The 24,962-nt window shown below is 43.7% G+C and overlaps 1 protein-coding gene across 1 annotated transcript in view; it reads right to left on the bottom strand.

Annotated features, from left to right (window-relative positions):
* Nucleotides 1-24,962, bottom strand: part of Clnk (cytokine dependent hematopoietic cell linker) — a 60,617-nt gene that overhangs the window by 12,913 nt on the left and 22,742 nt on the right. Inside the window, exons 5-10 of the mRNA XM_077803141.1 lie at nucleotides 22,726-22,784; nucleotides 21,547-21,660; nucleotides 15,767-15,794; nucleotides 12,105-12,123; nucleotides 10,026-10,107; nucleotides 6,894-6,934 (exon numbers count right to left, since the gene is read on the bottom strand). Coding sequence (XP_077659267.1) covers nucleotides 6,894-6,934; nucleotides 10,026-10,107; nucleotides 12,105-12,123; nucleotides 15,767-15,794; nucleotides 21,547-21,660; nucleotides 22,726-22,784 — 343 coding nt within the window. The remainder of the gene's footprint in view (nucleotides 1-6,893; nucleotides 6,935-10,025; nucleotides 10,108-12,104; nucleotides 12,124-15,766; nucleotides 15,795-21,546; nucleotides 21,661-22,725; nucleotides 22,785-24,962) is intronic.

Raw genomic sequence — 24,962 nt, 5'->3', positions numbered from 1 at the left:
ACTCAGGAAATACCATTTAAAAAAATTAAAATAATAACTTTTCAAAAAAAAAATGAAACACCACTTTTTAAACTCGAACGAATGACTGATAGGCACACCTTGGCTATTCAAACTTCAGTAGTTGGCAAGTACTTTTTTAAAAATGAAGAAAGTGAACTTATCACTTCATGGGAAGAAGGGGCAGCATTTGTTGCTAATCATAAAGTTAGACTTTGCAAGTGCAGATTGGAATCAGGGAAAGCTTGCTTCTGCCTCTGTGACGTAAGAGCATCCCATCAGACTTTTCTGGTGAGATGGGTGGTGTCACTTGCAAAAGTGTAACTTTAAAAGTATTATCACGTGTTGTTATGGTTTGGGTCTTAAATGTCTTCCAAAGCCCAGGTGTTGGAGGCTTGGTCCCTAGGGCATGAGGCAATTGGGAGGTAGTTGAAACTTGGGGAGCTGCAGCCTAATTGGAGGAAGTTGGGTGATTGGGGGTGCCTTGAAGGGAGTGCTGGGACCCAGATCCTTCCTCTCTCTCAGCTCCCTGACCACTGTGAGCTGAGAAGCCTGCTCTACCACACACACTCCTCATGACATACAGGCCCAAAGTGTTGGGGCCAAGTGACTGTGGACTGAGATCTCTGAAACCATAAGTCAAAGCAAACCTTTTCCATGTATGAAGTGGTTTATCTTGGGTATTTGTCATAGTCACAGAAATGAAACACACATACTGCTAACACTGGAAGATTTCTTGTTACCTGCGAACTATTATTCTTTAAGTACCAAGGTATGGATGCTGTGAAATCACTCCTAGGTGAAGGTTAATTCAAACGCTCAATAGACAAGTACATTTTAAAGTAGTCAATGGAAAAAAGATCATTGATATAGTAGGATATCCCCTAGAACTTAAATTTAAGATACTACCACACTTGCCAAGTTTTGATATGCCATTTTCTCCATATACTTCAACCAAAATAATATTTCCATTGTATGTCCTTCCAGTAAACACAAATTAAAGATGAAATTCCTTGAATTGAGATCACAAGGATGGAGTGAGGTACAAGGAGGAATAACCAGACATTTGTAACTGCTAGTAATTCTAAGTGAGGAATATCTGTTTAGAAATCACGAGACTTTGAAAGTTTTAAAAATATGGGAATAAAATATGTATGTAAAATACTGGACCAAATAACATACAATTGAAGAAAGGAGATCAATGCAAGAACAATTACAAGCATTACAGTCTTAATATGGTCTAAAAATATAACCAAAATTACAGTCCTGGTTAATAGATTAACAAGAACTTTGAAAGAATGGGCTACTTTCAACCCAATGAATTTTTGAGATGAAATACTAAATAAAACATCAGCAAATGTTTATAAGCCAGTTACCATAACATTTAGGATGTATCTGTATTAACTCTGCTTCTTGAACCAACGGAGCATGTATTCGGCTACAAGTAATCGAACTTTCCTTCTAAGATGTCTAAGAAGAGCAAATACTACTCCTGATATCTAGACAGTTCCATCTTGGTGGTACTATTGACTGTGGCTTTTAATGTTGAGACTAGGAGTGTTAGTTATATGAAATTATATTATCAAAATATTTGTAATAGACAACTAATCTAAATTTAATTCAATTAAATTTATCATAGTAAATTATTTTCACCTACCAATTTATGACCTCAAAAACAGGAATATGGCTAAAGAAACCCTCTCCTTCTAAATTTGTATAAGTAGTAAGGCTTTTATAAATAATAAAGCTTTGAAATGATGCAGAATCCATATTCTTAAATGCTTTCAGTTATTCGTATTATTTGAGAAGAGAATACCAGCTTCAGTTTTTTAAAACTCAAACATACTTTAACTTAAAATGTTAAAGGTAACCAATGGAAGAATAATTTGGAATATACAACTTTCAAAAAAGAGAAAGAAAAGGGGGGGTATAAAAAAGAGATGGGTCCAATATATCATAGGAAAAAAAAAACAAACTAAAAAGTCAATAAAAATAGGCTAAATAGGCACAAAATGCTATAAAATAGATCCAGAATATTCACAATCAAAATAAATACCAGAGATGCAAATTTAGCCTTTAAAAATCAGATGCGAATTGGTTTAAAAATTCCATGATGTGCTAACTGCACATGGAGTGCAATGAAACAGAGAAATCCTAAGTAAAATCATGGAGAACTAGACACCAGGCAAATCCCGACCAAGAGAATGCTAACAGCTATGCTGGCGTAGAGTAGATCAGCTCCAAAACTTTATTTTAGATTGTAGTGCAGCAGTATGCAGAGACTCGCTATTTAAATGACCATGACTGCTTTTTCAGCATGGGTTGAAGCAGTAAGAACATTCTTGAAGGTAAAACAGTCATTAACAGCATTTCCTGCCACATAGTTTGTGTTCCATTCATAACAGTTTCAGTGATTTTGAATTTTTCATGATTTTGTGGCAACTGATTTATTATTTTTCAACCCTGCAAGCCTTGCTTGAATATTTAAAGAGTCTTGCTTAACAAAGAGTGTTTGGAAACAGTTATGCACTTGTAGTCTGTTCAGAGAATGAGTTCAACAAAACAAGTTTGCTGCAGAATTTTCTCCGGAAGCTCTGCTTGAGTCTTTGTTGAATGAATGAAATTCTGAGCATGTATTCAGCTACAAGTAAGGAGTCAATTTTGTTATAAAATCAGGGAAGCAGTTAAGCTTTGGAAGGTTCTTCTCACATACAGGGAACACTGCATTTGCATTTTACAACCCTATGACATAGGACTCTTAGAAAAGGAGGGTCACAGTAATGAAGAGATTGACACAATGTAAATGCAAGAATGACCTCGCAGGTGGTCAGTAACAGGCAAGGCAGGGTAGCCTATTGCAAAATCATACTGATATCAGTAATCACTAATGCATTCTTTCCTTTCTTTTTTTTGTGTTTCTTTTCTTTCATTCCTTTCTTCCTTCCCTCCCTCCCTCCCTCTTTCCTTTCTTTCTATTGGAGATGGAACCCAGGGGCGCTTAACTACTGAGCTACATCCCCAGCCTTGTTTTATATTTTATTTAGAGACAGGGTCTTGCTGAGTTGCTTAGGGCTTGCTAAGTTGCTGGGGTTGGCTTTGAACCTATGATCCTCATGCCTCAGCCTCAGATCCCTCCAAGCCACTGGGATTACAGGCATGCGCCACTGTGCCTGGCTTATTTTAAAATTCTTATGCCACTTAGTCTGTCAAAACTTATAAATCATTTTAATCAAGTACTTCACTGCCATTTACTAGAAGACTTTTTAATTTAATGTTGCGCTTTATATTGATTTTATAACCCTATATATTTTTTAAAAATTTTAATTTGTTTTAATTAGTTATACATGACAGTAGAATGCATTTATGTACTTTGATATACATAGATGGAATATAATTTCTCATTTTTTCTGAGTGTACATGCTGCAGAATCATATTGGTCATGCAGTCACATATATACATACAGTAATAATGTCTGTTCCATTCTACTATCTTTCCTATTCCCAAATCTCTTCCCTTCCCCTCCCATCACTTCCCTCTACCTAATCTAAGGTAAAGCTATTCTTCCATAGTGCCCCCCCCCCCACCTTATTGTGAATTAGCTTCGGCATATTAGAGAAAACATTTGGCTTTTAGTTTTGTGGGATTGGCTTATTTCACTTAGCATGATAGTCTCCAACTCCACCCATTTACTGGCAAATGCCATAATTTTACTCTTCTTTAAAGCTGAATAATATTCCATTGAGTATAGACTCCTGAAGCTCAAGAAGTAAAATCAAACATTAATAAATGGGATGGATTCAAATTAAAAAGATTTTTCTCAGCAAAGGAAACAATTAATAAATAATTAATACAGATTGGGAGAAAACCTTTACCACATTCATCTCTGATAAAGCATTAATCTCTAGGATATATAAAGAACTCAAAAACTTAACACCATAAAAACAAATAAACCAATCAATAAATGGGCCAAGGAACTAAACAGACACTTCATGGAAGAAGAGATACAATTGATCAACAAATATATGAAAAAGTGTTCACCATCTCTAGCAATTAGAGAAATGCAAATCAAAACTACTCTAAGATTTCATCTCACTCCTGTCAGAATGGCAATTATCAAGAATACAGGCAACAATAAATATTGGTGAGGATGTGTTGAAAAGGCACACTCATACATTGTTGGTGGAACTACAAATTGGTACAACCACTATGGAAAGCAATATGGAGATTCCTCATAAAATTAGGAATGAAACCAGCATTTGACCCAGTTATCCCACTCCTCAGTTATACCTAAAGTACTTAGAATCAGCATTCTACAGTGATGCAGCCACATTAATGTTTTTGGCAACTTAATTCACAATAGCTAGACTAAGGAACCATCCTAGGTGTCCCTTAATAGATGAATGGATAAAGAAAATGTGGTATTTATACTCAATGGAATATTAATCAGCTTTAAAGAAGAGTAAAATAATATTTTTTAAAAATTAGTAAACGAAAGTGATAAACAAGCTGGGTGCAGTGGCACATGCCTGTATTCCCAGCGTCTTGAAAGGCTGAGGCAGGAGGATTGTGAGTTCAGAGCCATCTTCAGCAATAGTGAGGCGCTAAGCAACTCAGTGAGACCCTGTGTCTAAATAAAATACAAAAAAGGTCTGGGGATGTGGTTCAGTGGTCGAGTGCCCCTGAGTTCAATCCATGATACCCCCACTCCCCACAAAGTGATAAACAAAAGGGAAAACAAATCTTCCACAATTCCATCTTCAGAGAATAATACTGATACTATTTGGGGGTATACACAGGCATTCCTAGACCCTCATCCAACATGTCAAATCATTTTTTTTTTTTAATTCTGCACACTGTTGGATGGTGGGTGGGTCACTCTCTATGAAGTTTGGCTTGAACTCATTGATGAGAACAAGCATGTTTACCAGTGACTGAACTAAACTTTCCCAAATTCTTGTCCCGGGTGTAAGACAAGGAAAACAACCTCATGTCCACAGAGATGTAGATTTCACTGGTGTCTGTGAATGTCCACCCTTGAGATGTGTAAGCTGAAGCCGTGTGCTCGAGAGGCTCTGCTAGGCGGGGTGGGGAGTGTTTTCTGCACATCCAACCTTGCCAAGGACCAGTGACCCAGATGGGGTTTTTCCTCAGCAGAATGAACACACAGCGAATTGGTGGAGGAGTTTCAAATGCACTCACAGGTCAGCAGGAGGGCTTCTGTTCTGCCTCCCTAGGACCTACCCCAATATTGGATATGAATCCAGATCTGTTGACCGAAAGAGGAAACAGTGGAGATTAAAGTGTTTCCCCTGCTCAGTCCAGACTTCTTTAAAGAACCTTGCTTCCTCTGAGATGAGATGAGAACTAGCTACAAGTTCCCAGTCCAATGATCTACCCACAGCTAGAGAAGGCCAGTCCCCTCTCTAACACTACCTTTTCATTCTTGTATTGGTTCTTACTTTGTATTATGCATGATTTTATTTTATTTTATTAATTTATTTATTATTTTGGTGCTGGGGATGAACTCAGGGGTGCTCTACCACTGAGACACATCTTCAGTCCTTTCTGTTTTCTTTTGAGACAGCTAGGTTGCTGAGGCTGGCTTTGAAATTGCAATCCTCCTGCCTCAGCATCCCAAGTTGTTGGGATCATCGGCATGTGCCACCAAACCTGGCATGGTTTTTCAAGCTAAGACTCTGGATTCCTCTCTAAGTCGTGGTTCTGCTTCATTCACTGCAACCCCCATTAGGGATGCCCTTCCTGGGCCTGCTCAGTCCCTGGACTTTCCCCCAAGACGTGCCAATCTATTCATCTTATACTGTTTCTGACAGCCAATCCCTGGGATTCCCAGGGACGACTCCATTGTGTTAATCACAGCTTTCTGTAGAGCAGGGGAAATGAGTTCGTCTTGATCTTAGAATGGGAAAACGGAAGCCCAGATGGCATAGAGCAGAAGTGAAAGGAGGAGACCAGAGAGGAAGCGGGAAGTCTACTGAGGTCAGTGGTAGAGAGAAAGAAGGGAATGCAGAAAAGCAGGCAGGATCTAGAGAGGGCTGAGGGCTGTGTGTGTGTGTGTGTGTGTGTGTACATCACATCCACAGGAATACGAATTACCTGAACTTTATGGATGGGGAGGGTGAACTTGCTCAAAGGTAACCCACTGTAGGGAGAGAGGCAGAACTGGTCAGCAGTGCCCCTCAGCTCCCCACTGTACCCCTGGGGTGAGCTTCCTGCAGCATAACGCTGTTGTTGGAAGCGAAGAAAGAAAGGCAGAGGCACATGGAAGTTCTAGTTTGGGAAAAAGAATACTCATAATGTCAAAGCCCACCTCCGACTGTCACGGCTGCTGTGTCTGCGTGCTGTTCTGAACTTGTGCACGGGCCCTGGTGAGTTTTCTCTATACAGTTGATCTGTCAGAGGGGTCAGTTGCATTTTTCCCATTTTCTAGATTACTTTTAGGCAAATGACTATCACACCCAAAGGACTGGGACAATTATTCATCAAAATCAACTGTTGGCGAGGATGGGGGACTGTTGCTTTGATCCATCTGCCATGGACAATATGTTGGAGGAAATTAAAGAGACACATGTTTGAAGGTCCAGCAAGTTCTCTTTAAAAAAAGAGAAATGATTCATCAATGAAGACATTTACAATAATGTTCATAACATAATGTTCATAAAAGGAAAACACTGGAAACGACTTCAGTGATCATACTTAATTATGAATTTAAATAGTTGTATTCACCCAATGGAATATTATCAGTCACTGAAAAGGAGCTGATCACATCTGTGCACGTGAGTTCAGTGGCTGTGAGGTTCACAAAAGTTAATTCATGTGCAGGAATATCATAGTATGATGCCTTACCTGCTTATTTCACCATCTTAAAGTGCGCTTACCTCTGTCTTGCAGATTGTTGTGGCTTCGCACAAATGAAGAGCTGGAGAAAATGATAGCATGTTAGACTTTCCTGTGGTGTTCACACTCCATCCAGGGGCAAGGTCAATGGTAACGGCTGAAACTGCATTGAAGCACTTCATATTTTACTTAATAGGCTAGAAGAATTGTTGGTTTTCTATGGCAACCAGAGGCTAGCTCTTCCCCTCCTCGTCCAAGGCCAGCAAATATTAGATATGAAATGCAAACACTGATCCACAGAAGTTCTTCCCAGGTCACTGCAGTGAGCACACATCAGAATTTTTTTTACTTTTTGAAGTCGTGAGTTTGACTTGCCTTGTACTTAGTCATAGAAATTAATACTCGACTGGTTGGGGCTCCTATTCTATAGAAACTGCTCACCCACTGAGACTCAGCTCTAGCTGGGAAGAAGAGTACAGAGGTCTCATTCCATCTTGAAATGTGAGCTGGGTGAGAAAACGATATTGACTATTATCGGGAGTTCCATAAAGAAAAAGGGATTAGAAGGCTGTGAGACCATCACAATAGCAATATGCATTTCTAAACACAAGACAGAGGCTCTAAGGCAGCAGTTAACGGTTTCCTTAGCACCTTGCTCTAATTTTCTGGTTCATTTTGTATTGTGGTCAGCATCTGTGGACAGGAGCTCCAGGTGCTAAGACAGTTAAATCTGATTTCATGGTTGGCGCTCTGTTCCAAGGAGTGTGCTATTGACTGAAAGAGCCTCTGGGTTAATTATCTGGAACTTGACCCTTTCCTAGCACTGACTGAAATCACCTGGGTATGGATCTGGGTTTTGTTACCCCCAGGGAAGCCCGCGGGGCCTCCCAGCTTGCTTTGTACAAGAAAATGCCAGCAGACCCTTTGGCCACCACAGTGTGCTGTACCAAGGGTCAGACTTCTGCCATCCAGGCTCTCCACTGTTGAAACCAGGGTCCCTCTCTTGGGAGCCAGTGGACACTTCCGTTAAATGTCTGGGGAAATAACAAGCAGCCAGATTGTTCTAATTTTCCAGAATTTTTAGGAAATATTGAAAGAGGAGGAATATCCTCTGAGGATACTCTGGGTCTTAAGTACAGACTTTATAAGGACAGAAGAAAAAAAAATCCCAAAATAAAAGCAACTAAAACTAAGATAAAAGTCGCGATTCTTTCATTTAACAAACACACGTTGAGCACTTTCTAGAGGTGTGATGTGTTTGGCGACAGTACCATGAACGGACATGCTCTCTGCCCTGGAGGAGCTTGCCTCTTGCAGGGGAGACACACTTGCATCGTAATCAGAGCACACCTGGTGCACACTGTGGAGAAGGTGTGCCCAGCACACGTCCCTGAGCAGTGAAAGGTCACTAACGGACAGCATTGCCCTGGAAGAGGGCCTGGGGATTCTCGGAGTCATCAGAAGCCTATCACAACAATGCAGAGGGGAGCTGGTGGCCCTGGTCTGCCTGCGAGAGCTGGGGAGGAAGGGGAGACATAGGGAGACTCAAGACACATAGTGGAGTAGGATTTTGGGAGTTAGGAATGGATTGGATGGGAAGAGAGACAATGGGAAGAAAGTTCACCAGGACTGAGGCGGGAAAGTCTGCCGGAAGACCTTGTTGGTTGGGACTGGGAGTAGAAATGAAGAGCTAATTTCCAACAGAATCAGCTGTGATGCTTGTGAACTATGTGCAGGTCTGAAGCCAGGAGAGGAGGTGTGGTCAGAAGCTGGAGGGAGGGGGATTATCAACATGGCTTGACAATGGGCACTGAGACGTCCTCTAGGGACAGAAAAGGGAGCCTCAGATAAACTGAGTAACACCAACATTTAGAGTCAGTTTGGGAAATAACTCTAAGAAAGGCAATTATGCCAAAATCAGGAGACTTGGTGAAATAAATTAAATAAGCAAATAAAGTAAGCCAAAACCTATCAGCCAACTACAACAGGTATAAGTCAGAATGCAAGCTCATTATCCTTTCACCGTAATGATACATTTTTCTCTTAGAAAGTTATGTGAAGGGTGAGGGTGTTCTGTTTGATGTTGTGTCACATCGGGGGGTGGAACAGCAAATGGCTTGGAAGGGGGATAGAGCAACAGTCCCAGCACCCACGAGCTAAGGGGCGAGAACATGTTGGTAAAGGCACAAAGTCGGACAAGGCGAGGACGTGGCAGGGAGAAGGGAAGGGGCGTGTGGCTTCATAGCATGTGGTGCCATGTGCAGGCCTGTCCACAGAACGGAGAGCTGGTGTTGACCAGGCTCTTGCTTCATGCCTGGCTCTGCTCGGAGCTTCCCAAGTGGGACAGAGATGCTGGCCAAGTCACACCGCTCACTGGTATGGCGGCACGGGTCTCACTCCTGTAGGTCCTGCTCAACCAGAGTTCTACTCGGCCCCGCTGAATAAAGACAGAATAAAAGGCTAGCCCCAGCGAGCTCCCGATTCAGTCTGGTTCTAAGCTGGGGTGTGATGGGTGAAAGAGAGCTCCCACGTGGGAGAGGGTGGAGGGAGGCAGTGTGGGCAGCGAGCGAGGTGGCTTCCAGGCATCCCGGAGCTGTGAGCAGCGTGTGCAGGGAGTGGCGGGAACCGAGGTCGGTCCCTGGCCAGGGTAGGATGGGGAAGTGGGCTCGCAGCAGTGACTTTGTGGAGGTCTTGGTTTTTGAACAAGCCACTATTAAGTTAAAGTGACTTGGTAATGAGTCATTCGCCAGAGGCTGTGTGTCTTCAGCTCTTCAGTGGAATTGACAGCTGTCACAATAACCTGATCAGGCGATTGTCTAATTGGAAATGCATTTTTAACACTATGAAGTTCTGTTCCAAAGAGACTATTATTAGCTCTGAGAATAACTAGAAATGACCAACTTTTCCTCCAAGAGTGATTAGCATCCATTCCAGGTAATCTGATCTAGTTAATATTCAATTCTTTCCCCTGCCCTTCACTAACACATGGGTCAGTCATAAATTAGAGAAAGAACAACATCATGAGATTCAATGATAGTTGGAGTTCACAGGTTCCCCACATGCCTCAACACTGCCGTCAAAATCAAAAGCCAAGGAGCCTTGGTAGTCATTGTCCAAGAGAGCACCTTGCTACTCCCAAGCTGCAACCTAAGGGGGACTTTGTGACTCCTCACCTGGTCAGGGCAAGAGGAATCTTCCGCGTGATTCGGCTTTGCGATGGCTGGGATGATGCTGGCCTCATCTTGTCATGGGAAACTGTAAAGGTGTGACATAATTTGGTCAGATTGCATGTTGAAAGTGATCAAGGATCGTTAGAAGCCAACTCGAATGTCCCTAATTTCTGATTATTATTACTGGGATGTAGATGTCATTGGAAACTCTACAACCCTCCCAGATCCTGGGGGTATCTTTTCTCTGAGACTATAAAAATTACATTGAGCATTTACAATTGGGAACACACATTACCAAACTTCCTGGAAACACAGAGTACTGCCTTGGGAGATATTACAGGGATCATGTTACGCCAGTTAGTTTAGAAGACTTCTAACTTGATTCTCATTCATTCACATCACTCTGCAAATATTTACTGAACAGCTTCTATAAGATAGGTCTTCTTCCAGAATCTGGGGTCACAGTGAGAAGGGAGAAGTGGTTATTACATTCCAAGGAAAGGAGACAGGAACTAGGCATGCAATGCGTCCATACTCGAATTTCACATAGTGTGAGTGACAGGCAGAAAGTAAAGCTCTACTTTGGATCCAGGGTGATTATGGGGCCCAAGCAGACCTTCTGAGAGATGAGCTCAGAGCTCTTAGTGAGAAGAAAGTTAAACTAGAGGCCTGCTCTGGGTGATGCAGGGGATAGGCAGCCCAGTGCCAGCACAGACACCTGTGTTCTCAGACCCTTCCTGCAAAAGGGAGGAGAGCTTCCAGGACTCTGGTGTCGACTGGCAGTTCCCAGGTGGTCACCACCAGGGCTAGATTTTCTCCTTGATCATCAACTTTTGAAAAGCTCTGCAAACATACTCATTGGAGTTAGTTAGTGATCACATAGGCCATTGGTGTGGCTGCTAATGATTTCCTTTTCATCATGGATGGAGTTAACTGGCCATCCAGAATTACCAAGAGCACAGACGGCTCCTGAATATGAAATTCCGTGAACCCTCTCCCAGTTGTGACTGTAGGTAATGAAGCCAGGGAAGCCTGCAGACACTGATGGAACTGTTTTGGGATGTTACTCTGTTCTGTGTCCAAGGTTGGTCACAAACTAAAAGTCTTTGATTGAACGACTGTGATTACTTGAAATGTGATTGGAGCTACTGACTGGTCCATTAATAACACATCCCAGAAATTCATTCTGTGCCATCAACAGCCACCCAGAGCTTCTGGCCCTCTTGAGCTGAACCATGTCACATTTTGTGCTGATGACCACTGGAGCCTGGTGCAACGACACCTGAGTTTGCATGTTGAAATTTACTGTGGGGAAGGACATGTTTTCATTAAGTTTTAAAATTATTTGAAATTGTCCATGAAACCCCCATTGCTCCATTGGGATCTGTGGGATGTCACAAAATCAGGTAGGCACTTCTTTGGGTTTAACTTCCTCATTATATACTGAAGAGCAGACTTGAGACCCCCAGAGGATGGGCACTTGTCTCTGGTTCCCTCTTTGGGCCAGAACATATTTTGCCTCTGAACATATTTTATCATTCAAAATGGATGGCATTTCAAACAAAGGTGGACATCAGGCACTGCCTGCTCCATATCCTGCCACTTAGTGGGTGTCAGACTGCATGCTTCTCTGAAAATGTTGAAAGTGATCAAGGACTGTTAGAAGCTAACTCAAATGACCATATTTTCATGCAAATAATTTATGATTATTATTACTGGGATGTAGATGTCATTGGAAACTCTAATGTGTGTGTGTGAGTGAGTGAGTGTGTGTGTGTGTGTGTGTGTGTTGTGGCAGGGACACCAAGGTCTCTTTGCCCAGTGGCAGGGGTGACAGTGTGACTCCTTTTGGTAATACCTGGGCTGAAGAAAGACCTCTGATTTAACCCAGATATACATTTCCTTGCTGAGACCAGAGGACGCTGGGTGGACTGTGAGGTCTAGACCCCTCTGATCCCTTCACCACGTGCACATATCTTACATCCTGGGCTTCAGTTACAATGCTTGTAAATTATGACTAGAGATCTAGAAACAGCACATCCTAATGGCAGTAGGGAAAGAAAGTTAAGGTAAAGAATTTACCTTCTTCTGCTTCAAGGACCTGTATTAAAAAAACAAATAAACAAACAACAAAAAAAAACATTGAGTGACTTTCTGTGTTACAGAATTTAATATAATACTATATGTGCTTTTAAAAAAATTTGGTTATAGTAGAATTTCAGGAAGAATTTTGTTAGCATAGATTTTTTTAAAAATCGTAGAATTTTGAAAAAAATTTTGTTAGTATAGAGTTTTAAAAAATCCATAATTCTCCAAAAGACTGAACAAAAACCAATTGGAAAGTAATTTAACTGAACAAAAACCAATTTAATTTCAAGGGTCTTAGACATGCTTTATTCCTATTGCAACAATTGCCTCAATGAGACTATTTCCAAGAAACAACCTGAACTCTGGACCAAGCTCAGGTACAAGGTGTTCAGCCTCATGACTCACAGTGTCATACAGCTGGTGTGTTCCTTGCATATTGAACTCTGATGAAGGCATTTGAAGTAGTGATGTAGGCTGGACTGGGGGGGGGGCACTGGGAGCAGGCCTCGGCGGAGCACTGGAGTCCAGGATAAAAGCTAGGCCCCTCATGCATTGACATGCTAGTACGTCTTCATTGTACATGTGTGTGTAGGCAAAAAACAGTTCAAAGAGATATAAAATACCAACAGAGATTGTGTTTCGGTGATAAGGCTATGAGTAATCTTTTCTGTATACTTCTGTTCTGAAATGTTTTTTTAAAAATAAGCAGAAGATACTTGCATTATTCTTTTCAAACACAGCCATTTACCTTCCCAAACATTTCCTTTCTCTTTCTTTCCTTAAAAGTGACAGAGTTCCTGACTGTCCTTTGTTATGAAAATGTCCACATTTATTGGACTGGTATCCCTCACCACAGTGAGCTCCTGAAGAGGCAAGAATCTTTACAGTAGAATCTGTGTGATATTTGCTGAAGGGCATGTTTGACCACGAATAATTATGTGAAGTTTGGTTCGTGTATTGAGTCACCTGGAGACGACCTCAGGTGTCAGTTTCATAGGAACTCGTTTAACCTATGGGATGAGAAGGCCATTGGTGCTCTAATGAGGTTTGTGAAACTTTTGAAATAAAAGTGGTTTTCCTCTATAAATATGTGCATACATTTTTGGTGGAATGAGGAAGGTATATAACGCAGCATCAAAGTATTAAAGGAATAATTTAATGTCCTTGAAGTAGAAAAAATGTAAAATGTCCTTGGCTTACAGAGGAGATCCAAAGAGGTGATGCCATCTGCCCATGTTCCCACAGCCATCCTGCAGCTAAGCTGGCCTGAGCCCAGCTCTGCCAACTCACATTTGCTCCACAGATAGATAAGAAACCTGCAGCAACAGTTTCCTCACAGGGGCATCCTATGTCTTGTCTGAAGCCAGCCAACAGAACTTTTGTTTTAAAGACCATGGTACCCCTAGGGTTCTGGAAGGAGGACAAACTGTTCATTAGGAGAGCAAATCAAAGCAAATCCATGGCCAAGAACAAAGGGCCAGGAATGCATTCTAACCAGTGGTTTAGAAGGCTCCCTGGTGAGGCCTCCCCAGGACTTTGAACCTGGCAGTTCGAAGTGCTCATTCAGAGGCAGGAGCTCTCCGCTGTCAAAGGAGAGGGAGGCAGAAGGTAAGAGCAGAGGAGGAGCTTCCTCTGGGGGAGCAGTTGTTTTATCTCACTGAGACCCAGCCAACTTTTTGCTTGAGGGCTCTGAATTTAAAATCAATGCAGTTAGAAAAGTGCAGTATCTCTTGTTTTTCTACTTTAACTTTTTTTGTTGTTAAAAAATCAACATATTCAAGTGAGAGAGAAATGTCACCTCCTGCTGTCCATCCTCCTTCCCTCTTGCTCCCTCCTCTCCTTTCCCTCCCTCCCTCCCTTCCTTCCTTCTTTTCTTTCTTCCTTCCTTAGTATCTCCTTCCTCTCTTTTCTTTTTACTTTAGCTCAGGCTGTCCCTCTAATTTTTAAGGCAGAGAGTCAGGACTCTGGGGAGCAGACCTGGGCTTGGTGATTTCAGGGACTGGCCTGTCTTCTGCCATCTGTGGACATTGGCAGGTTGTCACCCCTCTGTCTTCATGTTTTCTTTCAGGGCTTTGTAGGGATGAGGTGAGACTATGATTCTCTATTCACTTTGAAAACTACGGAGGGCCGTGTGCATCTGAGTCAGCACATCATTTCGGCTGAAATATATTTTACTTTGCAAGACATAATTAAGCAATCACTCCATGTGCACACACACATGGCATTTGCCTCCTGGATGGGCTTTTGCAATGGAGAAATGACCTTGAATCTCAGCCTAGACAAACAATGCAGAAGCAGGTTGGCAAAACTTATGCAAGAACGAGTATTTCTATTAGATCCTGTTCTTCAGAGGACACCGTCTTCCAACAGAAGCCAGCCAAAGAGGCAAGGAGGACCAACAGCTCTGCACGCTTCCTGCTGCCTCCCCATTTCCTTCTTGCTCCCTGGTGATTGGAGGGGGGCACATGTCCTGTCAGACTGGTCTTTGTGTTATAGACGTGAAGTCATCTCGAGTGGCAGCCAGCCTCTACTTGAGGCACAGAAACCCAATCTAGAGGCAGAGTTCTGGGTTCAGGTACCTTAGATGTGCAGGGTCCCCTAGCAAGAGCACTGTGACCTGCTGCTCCTTCTCAGGGGTGCTCAGGAGCTCCCGTGACTCCCAGAAGAGCAGAGCATGGAGAAGTCCTCTATGGTACCGCACTCATCTCATCCAGCACTGATACCTGTGATCCTTCTTGACATGGTTCCTTTGTGGATTTTAGGGACTAAAGGTACTAAATGTCTTGTTCTAGTGACAAACTGGATGTGTGACTACTGATGTTTGCATTCTCAAAAAAGCAACAAATACAAAGAAAAGAAGGAAGTCAACGGACCTCTATGGTCTAGTGGAGGTATAGGGCAAATACCAGACAAGAACTGAGCCCCTTAGGAGTCCAATGTGAGCAAGGCGAGGCCATTCCTGCCAGGGGATGGAAGTTTTTCATCAGTCCCAGGGCCCATCGCCTTCTTAAGGAACTTCCTCTTTGGGAACTTAAGGACATGAGCCTTGGAGGGCTCTGTGATTGTGCCATCCTGCCTCATGTCCTTGCCACTTGTTGAGCCTTTACTGGCCCCTTGGCCATTTGTGTATTTACTTTGACTTTATCACAACTTTGCACAGAAATGTGTCCCTCTCTTCCTGGTGTGTGGGGCATTTGCCAAATTTCATAAACCCTAGTAGGGGGCAGAGCAGGGTTCACACCTAGATTGGTGAGGCTCTGACTCTCATCTGTCTGCCACTCTGCAGTCCTGTTTTCCCTGTGAAGATCAAGCAGCGTGGAGCCTACAGCTGCCAACACCCCATTTCTGTGCAGTGGAGGTTGGAAGCCAGGAGGGAGGTTTTGTGTTTTCCCTGTGGGAAGGGAGCATGTTCCCACTGCATCCGTCAACACTGAATGACCATGGGGTAGAGGAGGGTCTGCGTCTACCCTCTGGATCATAACCGGTTTAACTTAGGTTTCTCATCTTTAAAGCGGGGGCCAGGGGCATCATTCATTCTGAGCATGGCTACCACAAGAACAAAGTATGATAAGGTACCCAGAGAGAATCTTGCTCATTGTGGACACCTCATGCACATGAATTCCCTTTTTGTTTCCCAGGACAAAATTGCTACTTACCCCACGTAAGTCCTTTAAGCTTATCTGTCTATATGAAAAAGAAAAATGGTGTTAATAAAAAAACAATTCATAATGGCCAAGATAGAGTCATCCTGAGCCCTTATAAAACTCTGTCATTGCCAAATTAACAGCCCGTAGTCCAGTGTGATATTTATCACTCTTCTATAAATCTAAAGCAGGTTATTTTTTTCTCATAATTTTCTGAGGAATAAAAAGAAGCCAATATAAAAGGTGGTGACTTCAAGGACACAAATATACTTGCTTCTCATTTTAGGAGAATTTAAATAACGTTGTCATTTCTCCTGACATTTGATTCCCATGTCTGATTTCATGAGCGCAGTCAGACCTATTGTTAGCTAGATTTTTAAAGCTCTCACTTTTTTTTCTCCTCTGAGAAAATGTAAAAGGTTTAAATATGAAACTGTCAGGTAGAGTGGCAGCCCAGGAAGGTGTGTGTAAAAGAAAGATCACTGACAATGAAAGGGAGCCTGAGACAGGGAAAGAATCATGAGACTGAGAGGAAAAGGGAAAGAATCCAACGAAGAAGTCTACTCTGTGGACACTGGCCGAGTCTCAGCATCATCTCCCAGATGTTCATTATATTGGAAAGTCAACTTCTCCAAACCTCATTTTCTCGTGTGCAAAATGCCAACAAGCGTCCTCATCTTGGAGGGTTATTGTGAGAACTGCTAGAGATAATAAGAAAAATGGGGCATTCAGTGGGCAAGGTGTTCGAATGTGGCCAAACTCCCCATAGGAACTAAGGATGTGGGCTGCGGGTGCCCGTCCCAGCTACCATGTCCATCAGTGAAAGGCCAGGAACTGAAGGATGCTGGGGGTTAAAGACTGCCACGCCAACCTCACAGGCGCTGTGGATCCAAAGCTTTCTGGGTCTCTCTGTCTTGGGCAAAATGGCCCCAGAGCACATGGATCTCAGATACTTTCTGGTCTCGAATTTCCAAGCTAGGGCAGCTGTCCTTGGGTTCCACAGCTTTTAACGATCATCTGAGCCCATCGGAGACAGATAGCACCTCTGTACCTCCCTTGCCTTTTAGTTAGCAGGTAAGAAGTAAGAGATACAGTCAGAAGCAACCAAGTAGAACAAACACCTGTACTATTAATTATTTTGCAGTTAAATTGAGACTAATCTCAGTATTCTTAATGTTTAAGAGACTCTGGCATAGTAGGGGTGTTGATGGACTGACTATGTGGCTTCAATTTAAACATGTGTAATTGATTTTGGACTTTCAATTTTAAGTTACAATAGTCAAGACACATTTTAACTCCATTTGAAAAGCATTTGAATCAACTCCATTTGTAAAGCATTTAAACTGTGCACGAGAAATTGATTTTTTCTGTATTTATCTCTCTATATACATTTACTTTATGTGATTTACAAAAATTGTTAAAGTTTGGTTGCTAGAATTTAAAACTACCTTGTCAGTAATAGAAGTACTTAAAAATCAGGTATTCTCAATTTATAAAGACATTTCAAATATTTAAGTAGATTTAACTGAGTTTGTAAGTACTTACTATCTAAGATGCCTTAAACTATCTTGGTTGAGTTAGTTCACATTTGTAGAACAAGCAGAGTGACTGTGTTTCTCTTCCCATAAAATAACTCAATTTATAAATAGAGCAATGAGTTTTACAGATTGAAACTTGAGGCTTCAGGAAAGGTAGGTTTTGGAATGTGTCATTTTAACAAGCTGAATTTTAAGACAATGTGGGGACTCTAAGAAGCTGCTTCTTTGCATAGCAGGGTGAGGCCCTCTGGCCTCTGCACATTTGATCCTTCCCAGGCCCACGTGGAGCCAGAGGGAGCCTCTCTGACCTCCTTGGTTTGTCCATGGAGATGGCCAAGGACACATGGCCATTAACTACTTGGAAAAAGAGTTCTCACATTATTTCCTTTGCATAATGTGTGCTTAGTATAAATTTAAGGATATTATCATTTACTCCAATTGTGGACCTTCTTGGACATCTTTTAGTTTAAAATGAATTGGATTCGAATCCTTTCTTTGTCATCTATGGGCTGTCACCCATGATAAGTTCAGTTCCCTCTCTGAAACTTAGTTTTCCCATCTACGAAATGGACAAATCCAGCCAGTCATGGAACAGCAGGGCTAATACAGACAAAAGACTCCTGATGGGCAGGTAGATGCAGGAAATGTTGTTGGGTGCTCTCATTATCACTCCAGAGGAGTTTATGCGGTGCTTGGCCATGGTGTTAAAATTGCGGTGGATCCATAGTTGTGAAGTCCCTCCCTTTTTAATTCCCTTTCAGAGGACTTCAGGGAATTCTGAAATTCCCTTTCAGAAGGACTTCTCCTTCCAGGAGTGGACTTCCACTGGAATCTTACCCAGTGGTAAGATTTCCTAAGCACCAATCTAACATTTGCGTCTCATTTCTTATAATAGAAATTTCCCCAGGCTGGGCCGCAATTATATATGGTCAAAAGTCTCTGTTTGAATTAAATTTACTTAAGTGAAGAAAAAATGAACTAGGGAAAGAAATATTAAATAGGTAGATATTGTAACAATAATAATTGTGGTGCAGAAGTGGTTGAGGACATCCCACCCGTGTTCTCCAAACTTCAAAGACCTCAAGTTAGTTGCCAATGAATGATCTAAATGACATTTCTGTGAACTGAAGTGCTTCCATTCAGCTATTGTTTAGTGAAGCCAAGACTTAGCTTTAAAAAAGAGAATGGCAGAGCTGGTGGGGACAAACAGGGGCTGAAGGACAATAGCTGGAACCACAGCCGCCATTCAGGGCAGCGTGGCAATCATGGGCTGCAGCTGCCACAGCCAGGCTGTCCACAATCCATGCCGCTGAGGGCCAGCTGCACATCACGGTCCCTGCCTGGGTGGGGCGACACATCCCCAGTGCCTGACAGAGCAGCTGCTGGGAAGGGGAGGGGTGCATTTCCCAGCCTTACTGGGTTGTTTACATGTGGCCTGGGTCACCACTAAGGCTGCCTGACCACCCATGTGGACCCTGCTGGAGTGCAGTGGAAATCCCAGCTCTCCTCCTCAGCACATGCTCCTCTGCCGGTGGCATTTCCAGAGCCCCCTAAGACGCTGCATGCCTCTGTCCCTCAGAAGCCACTTTGCCATCCTGTGGCTTTGACTGGGTTACCTCACCTCTCTGACACTTGGTGACATGACGGGCACCACTACTGAGCACCTAAGTACCATCGTAGCCTTGGGAGACCGTACTTTACAGGGCGGCTGAAGGAGGTGACAGGACAAAATGCCATCCCTCCCTGGAGCAGAGAGATCCAGCCCAGTTCTCAACACACCTAAAAATGATCGAATGCATGTGAACTGCAACTACCCAGAGACACAAGTGCCAACCTCCTGAGAGACCAACACCACTTCAATGGTGGCATTGTGGTGTGGTTGCAGGGGGACACTTCAGTGAGGGAGGGAGCCTGATGTCAGATATTGGAAACCTGGGCATAGACAAGCCTCAGAGGTCTTAAAGAACGTTCTGGAATTATGCATCCAGAAGTGGCTCAGGTGAAATCCAAACCCAGTTCTTCTGGGGCCCAAGATCCTGTTCTTTCCAGCACAAAGAAGCAGAAAAAAAGATCAAAGCCCCTTCTTCACATCAAATAACCTCAGCACATAGGGTATTTATCAGTCCCATTTCCTGTGTCCTGACTTCTCTGTGGTCTGACCAGTCCTTAACATTTTGACCAAGAGTTTTGGGATGGTTCATTTTGTATTCTCAATTCTGATGACACCACGCATAGGTCTGAGGTTCTACTGCCTCTCTGTCTCTGCCTCTCTGCTTCTCACTCTGAAAGTGAAAATCCAAATGGAGCAACTTTGTCAACTCCTGTTCTGGTTAGGTGCCCTTGGGAGCTGCGCAGGAGATACATGTTTGTCAGACACCCATGGCAATGTGTCAGTCACTGCCAGGAAGCATGGATACCTAAATGAGCTAGCCTTTCCCTTTGGAGTGGAGGGCTAGGTTAGAATCTCAGGGCATTACAAGGGGTGAGAAGGGCATGCACAGAAAGGGGCTCAAGGTCATAAGCGTGCAGTAACTGTCACAGATATGTGCTGTCAATGGGGTGTAGTTAGGTAAATCGGGTCTCATACCGAGTGAAATCTAAAATGGAGGCCATGCTGAGAATGATTCTGGGAAACACAGGACAACTGATGGAATGGAAAGGCCCTAGGCCAAAGTCCACCCCAGAGGAATGTTAATGGAACCCAGGAAACAGCCCCCAACAGATTGGGAGATAGCCCATCCCAAAGAAATGTTAATGAAGTCCTTCCGGCCCAGATTACTTGTGACATTCCATCACCAAAACTATAAAAAGGGGAGACAACCGCACTTCCAAGGATTCCACCTCTTGGGTCCCCTTCTTCCTCCGGGAGAAGGAGAAGTCTTTTCTGCTGTCTTTTAATAAACTCCTAATCTCTACTCTGACCTTGCCTCGGTGTGCTCTCTGGTGTTATTCTTCAACATTGGGGAGCAAGGACTCCTCACCGGTCAACAGCAGTAACACCATTGGATCCTCACGTTAGCCCACAAGGCAGGAGGTGGACATTGATACCTTTCTTTCTTCCTGAGAAAAGCCTTGGCTTAAAAAAGTCTGTACCTTATTTTTCAGGTTTTCAGGGTGTCCTGAGGCAGGGTCTCTTCGGCAGTGCACAGAACTTCCCTAGCTTCATGCTCCTGTTCAGGGCTCCGGGGCACACAGTGGGGTGCTCAGCAGCCACTCTGCTCTTCTCATTGCATGCCAGCACCATCCCTCCACCCACCCACCAACCAACCAACCAACCAAATAACCAACCAACCAAGTCTTCACAGCCCCACATTCTCCAGACTGTCCCCAGTGGGGAGGAGGGACAAAGCTGCCTCCAGCTGAGAACTGCTCCCCACAGGGGCCAGTGCAGAAGCAGCACAACCTCAATGTCAACGTGGCAGTTTGACTGCAGATGTGAACCCCCATGCCATTTCCCACAGACCAGAAGGACATGCCTTGGAACAGAGGGTGCTTCTTGGAAGAAGTCTGTTACGTGGGACTGTAAAGGATGCGAAGACGAGACCTTCACCAGACAGCTGGGGGGCAATGGCATTGGCCATTTGTGTCCCCATCAGAACCCGTGCTGCATGGGATCCCCACAGAAGCTCAGAATGGGCCTGGTGTCCTCAATTCCAGGGACGATTCCTGAGATACGTTTCCTGGAGAAGTCACCTAGAGAAGTCATGCCCTGGGCCTCAACCTGCTACTGTAGTCTGCAGTCACAAAGCAGAGAGAAGGGAGGGAGGGGCGCCGCCTCAGCGCTAACTTCCCAAAGAAGGCAATTTTGGCCTTCTCGAGTGCCCCGCATGTTTGGGACTGTAGATCATCATTAGCCCTTAATTCCAGAGGTTTGGCTTTTATATATTTGTCAAAAATGGCAGGAGCGTTTTTTGACAGGAGGGGTTTAAATCATGGTGCGATTTCCCCAGCCTGAGTGTTTGGTCCTGGATAGTCAGAACCCCCTTTGGATTTTTACATTCAGTGCCCTGAATTCCTCCTGGCGAGTATCATATTCTTTAACAAATTCAGGCCTCAAGGGAGCAATTCTTTCAATAGCTGAATTGATTACAGAGAGGCTGTGCTTTCTGTGAACAATCAAACCACAGGCTTCTACAACCCTTCCCTCTGGGTGTCCTTGGCCCCCTCGCCCTGGGGCAGTGCCTTTAGAGCGGACCCCTCCCCTCCCACCACTCTTCCTGGTCACTCCACCTGCAGCAAGAATAAGGCTCTCACCTGGGCCCTCCCTGGGCTTCTGGAGAGGTGTGTCTCTGAGGGAGAGGTGCACTGCTCTCTGGTGCCGGTGCCCGGGGCAGGGGCTGGTGCTGCTTCGGGAGAGTGGCGGGAGGCCTGGGTGAAGATCACAGGGTGAAGACCACAGTGGGCCTGAGCCCGCCTGCAGCTCGGGACGCTCCTCACCCTGCCTCCTGCATCCCGAGCTCTCCACAGCAGCCCCACCCATTCCACATTCCACGTAGCTCCAAATGTCAGGGCAATCATTCTTCTAAGGAGTCTAAATCTACTTCCCGGAACCTGCCCTTTGATCGGTTGCTGTTTCCTACAGCATGTGGTGTGGTTTTCTCCAGGGCATCGTGTACTTTTCAAAATGAAATGCTGCCTGTTTAGTGTGAGGAATCCTGGGGAAAGAAGAACAGAGGCCTGCATCCCTCCCAGACTGGAAGACCTGAGTTAACAGGGAAGGGTCTTAAGGTCGGCGAATGCCCCCTCACCCAGTTTATGTACTCATTGATTCATTGATTCATAGTGTGTCCGGCCCTTTGGTAGATGCTGGAGATGCAGAGAGGAAAAGACACAGCGTTGACTGCAAGATGCTTCCCTCTGGGAGGGAGGAGAGGGAGGTGGAGAAACCATGGGCCACCAATGCTGCAGAGCCGCACAGGCCCAGGGAGGCAACGCGAGGGGCCGACATCCTGGGCGCCTCAGCAGCCAGGGCTCCAGCTCTTGCCTCTGTGTACATGGAGAAATATCCTAGCGCCTGTGTTTCTCTGGAGAATGCTCTTCCTTAAACATATGTTTCCACATTGTAAGCCCTTCACCCAAATTCCAAGTCTATCCACCTATCGACTTATGATTGAGGTGTGTGGAGTGGGCGTGGGCCGCTGCCTGTGCACCTGGGCATGAGATGCATACGCTGATTTGATCTGGTGATTTCTGTACTAAGAGAAGGGAGGGAAAGAGGAAGGGATAGGCAGAAAGACACTCATGGAGCAACAGTAAGGGAAGGGACACTGGGAAGGTAACTGTGAATGAAGGCGGGACTAAATGGACAACTGGAGACTGGGTCAGCCCTGTCCATTGTGTCAGGTTTCTGGGGTCAATTGTCTCTCCCTTCAGGCACCAGCACAAACCGTTTAAGTATTAAAACAAAACAAAAAACGATTTTCAATGTCTTACCGAGGAGGCGGCAAAGGAGTCTGTGAAATGAAGGAGAAATGGAAATTACATTTGTTGTTCTTTGCGAAGCTCCAAGGGGTGAATTTATTTTTTGTGTTTATGATTAGAAATTACAAATAATGACCAAATTCCTAGAAGATATTTTTCAAGTAATATCTTAAGCTTCTATATGGTCCACATTTCTATACTTAAAAAAAAAAGAGAAACGAATATATTTTAATGACTTACCATGTTTCCCTTTATGGATCTGTTCTCTAAAACACAAGAAGAAAATGCAGTGAATTTATAGAAAACATTATCAAGTGCTATTCTTACATAGGCTTAAGCGGAAATCATTCCTGTTTTAAATACTGTTGATGATAACGTTGATTAATAGTTGCTGAGATCTTAGTAGGTACCTGGCATGATGCTAAGCGCTATACTTCTGTGGTCTTATTAAATCTCACCTTCACTGAAGAAAATGAGATGTTGGGAAGTTAACCATCCCATCCACAATCACCCACTCACCCAGCTAATATATGGCAGAATGATTGTGGGGTGACTCAGAACCTGCTGTTCCTGGTTGGAATTACCATTCCTTACATTTACATCTATACTGTGTGTGTGTGAGTGTGTGTGTGTGTGTGTGTGTGTGTGTGTGTGTAGTTTTACACATATGTGTATAATTAATTTGAGTTTCTTTCTTGTAACTTCATGGAGCTTTTCCAAGCAGAAGAAAAATAGAAGGGTCTTGAAGTCCCCCAGAATCTAGCTCCCGTATTTAATGAATAACAAAAGTAGGAACCAATTAGGCAGGAAAATTTCTCAAGATCAACTAACTACAGAAACAGCCTGACCGGGGCCTGGAACAGATTTTTCTGACTTCTCTGCAGTTTTATTTCCACGATTCAATTGAATTCAAAGGAAATTATTGAGCTGCTACTCTGAGCTAAACCTAGCATGAGGCATGGGGGTGGGGGGGTGGGGGGGTGGGGGGGTTGGTGAGGGGACACAGAAGCAATCTTTAGAAACCTCCAGGAGTTGGGGCTGGGGACAGGTTTGAACTCCCCACCCCATGTCACTGGGGGCTTCACTTCACTTTGCCTTCTATCAACTTTGTCTTCACATTTTTTTTTTTCTAATTTTGTAAAAGGTCCAGCTGGCCCTGAACAACCCAATACAAACTAAACTGGTCTGAAATATTTTAATACATCTTCCAGGTCAAAAGTAATTACTTCATTGAATTGGTACCGGTTAAGCCTCACCTCATCACCTGCTCCTCGTTGCTCCTGGCGACCACCATTCTGCTCATAGTTTCTATGAGTTTGACCATTTTAGATTCCACAGAAGTGACATCAGACAGTATTTCATCAATGTCTGGCTTGTTTCTCCTAACAGAACACTGCCCTCCAGGTCCGACCACACCGTTGCAAATGGATTGAGAGGATCCGCTTCCTTTTAAGGTGGAAAAACACTCCATTCTTTATCCATTCATCGTCTGTGACACCCAGGTTGCTTCCACATCTTTGCTATGGTGAATTATGCTGCAAGGGACATGGGTGGACCTGTCTTCAAAATCCCAATTTCAGTTCTTCTGATGCAAATCAGAAGTGGAATTCCTGAATCACATGCTGATTCTACTTTTAGTTGTTGGAGGAACCCCCACACTGATTTCCATGATGACAAACCGATGCACATTCTCATCCACGGTGTGCAAGGGCTCCCCTTTCTCCACATCATGGTGGACACTTGCCATCTTGTTGTTTTAAATGTAGTTATCTTAACAGGTGTGAGGTGCACTGTGGCTCTGGTTTGCATTTCACTAATGCCCAGAGATTCTGAGCTTTCCCTTGTATATGCCGATTGACTGTTATCCTGGGAGAAGTCCACCCTTGCCCATCTTCAATCGGGTCACTCTTCTTTCCCCCTGCTATTGTGTGAATTCTTGTGTATTTTGGATATTAACCCTTTATCAGATGCATGTTTTGCAAATATTTGCTCCCATTTTATAGTTTGCTTTTCATTCATTGATTGCTTGCAGTACAGAAGCATTTTCATTGGATGAAATCTTGCTTATTTTTGCTTTTGTTGCCTGTGCTTTTGGTTTCATATCCAAAAGTTATTGTCTTGGCCAATGTCATGAGGCATTTCCCTGGTTTTTCCTATGGGAATTCCATGGTTTTGGATCCTGAAGTTTAACCTTTATTCCATCCCAAGTTGGATTCCTTGCATGATGTGTCACGAAGATCCAACTCTTT

The sequence above is a fragment of the Urocitellus parryii genome, chromosome 10 (genome assembly GCF_045843805.1).
Source record: "Urocitellus parryii isolate mUroPar1 chromosome 10, mUroPar1.hap1, whole genome shotgun sequence".
Taxonomy (NCBI): domain Eukaryota; kingdom Metazoa; phylum Chordata; class Mammalia; order Rodentia; family Sciuridae; genus Urocitellus; species Urocitellus parryii.
The sequence above is the reverse complement of the archived record's forward strand: the minus strand, read 5'-3'. Positions and strand labels throughout refer to the sequence as shown.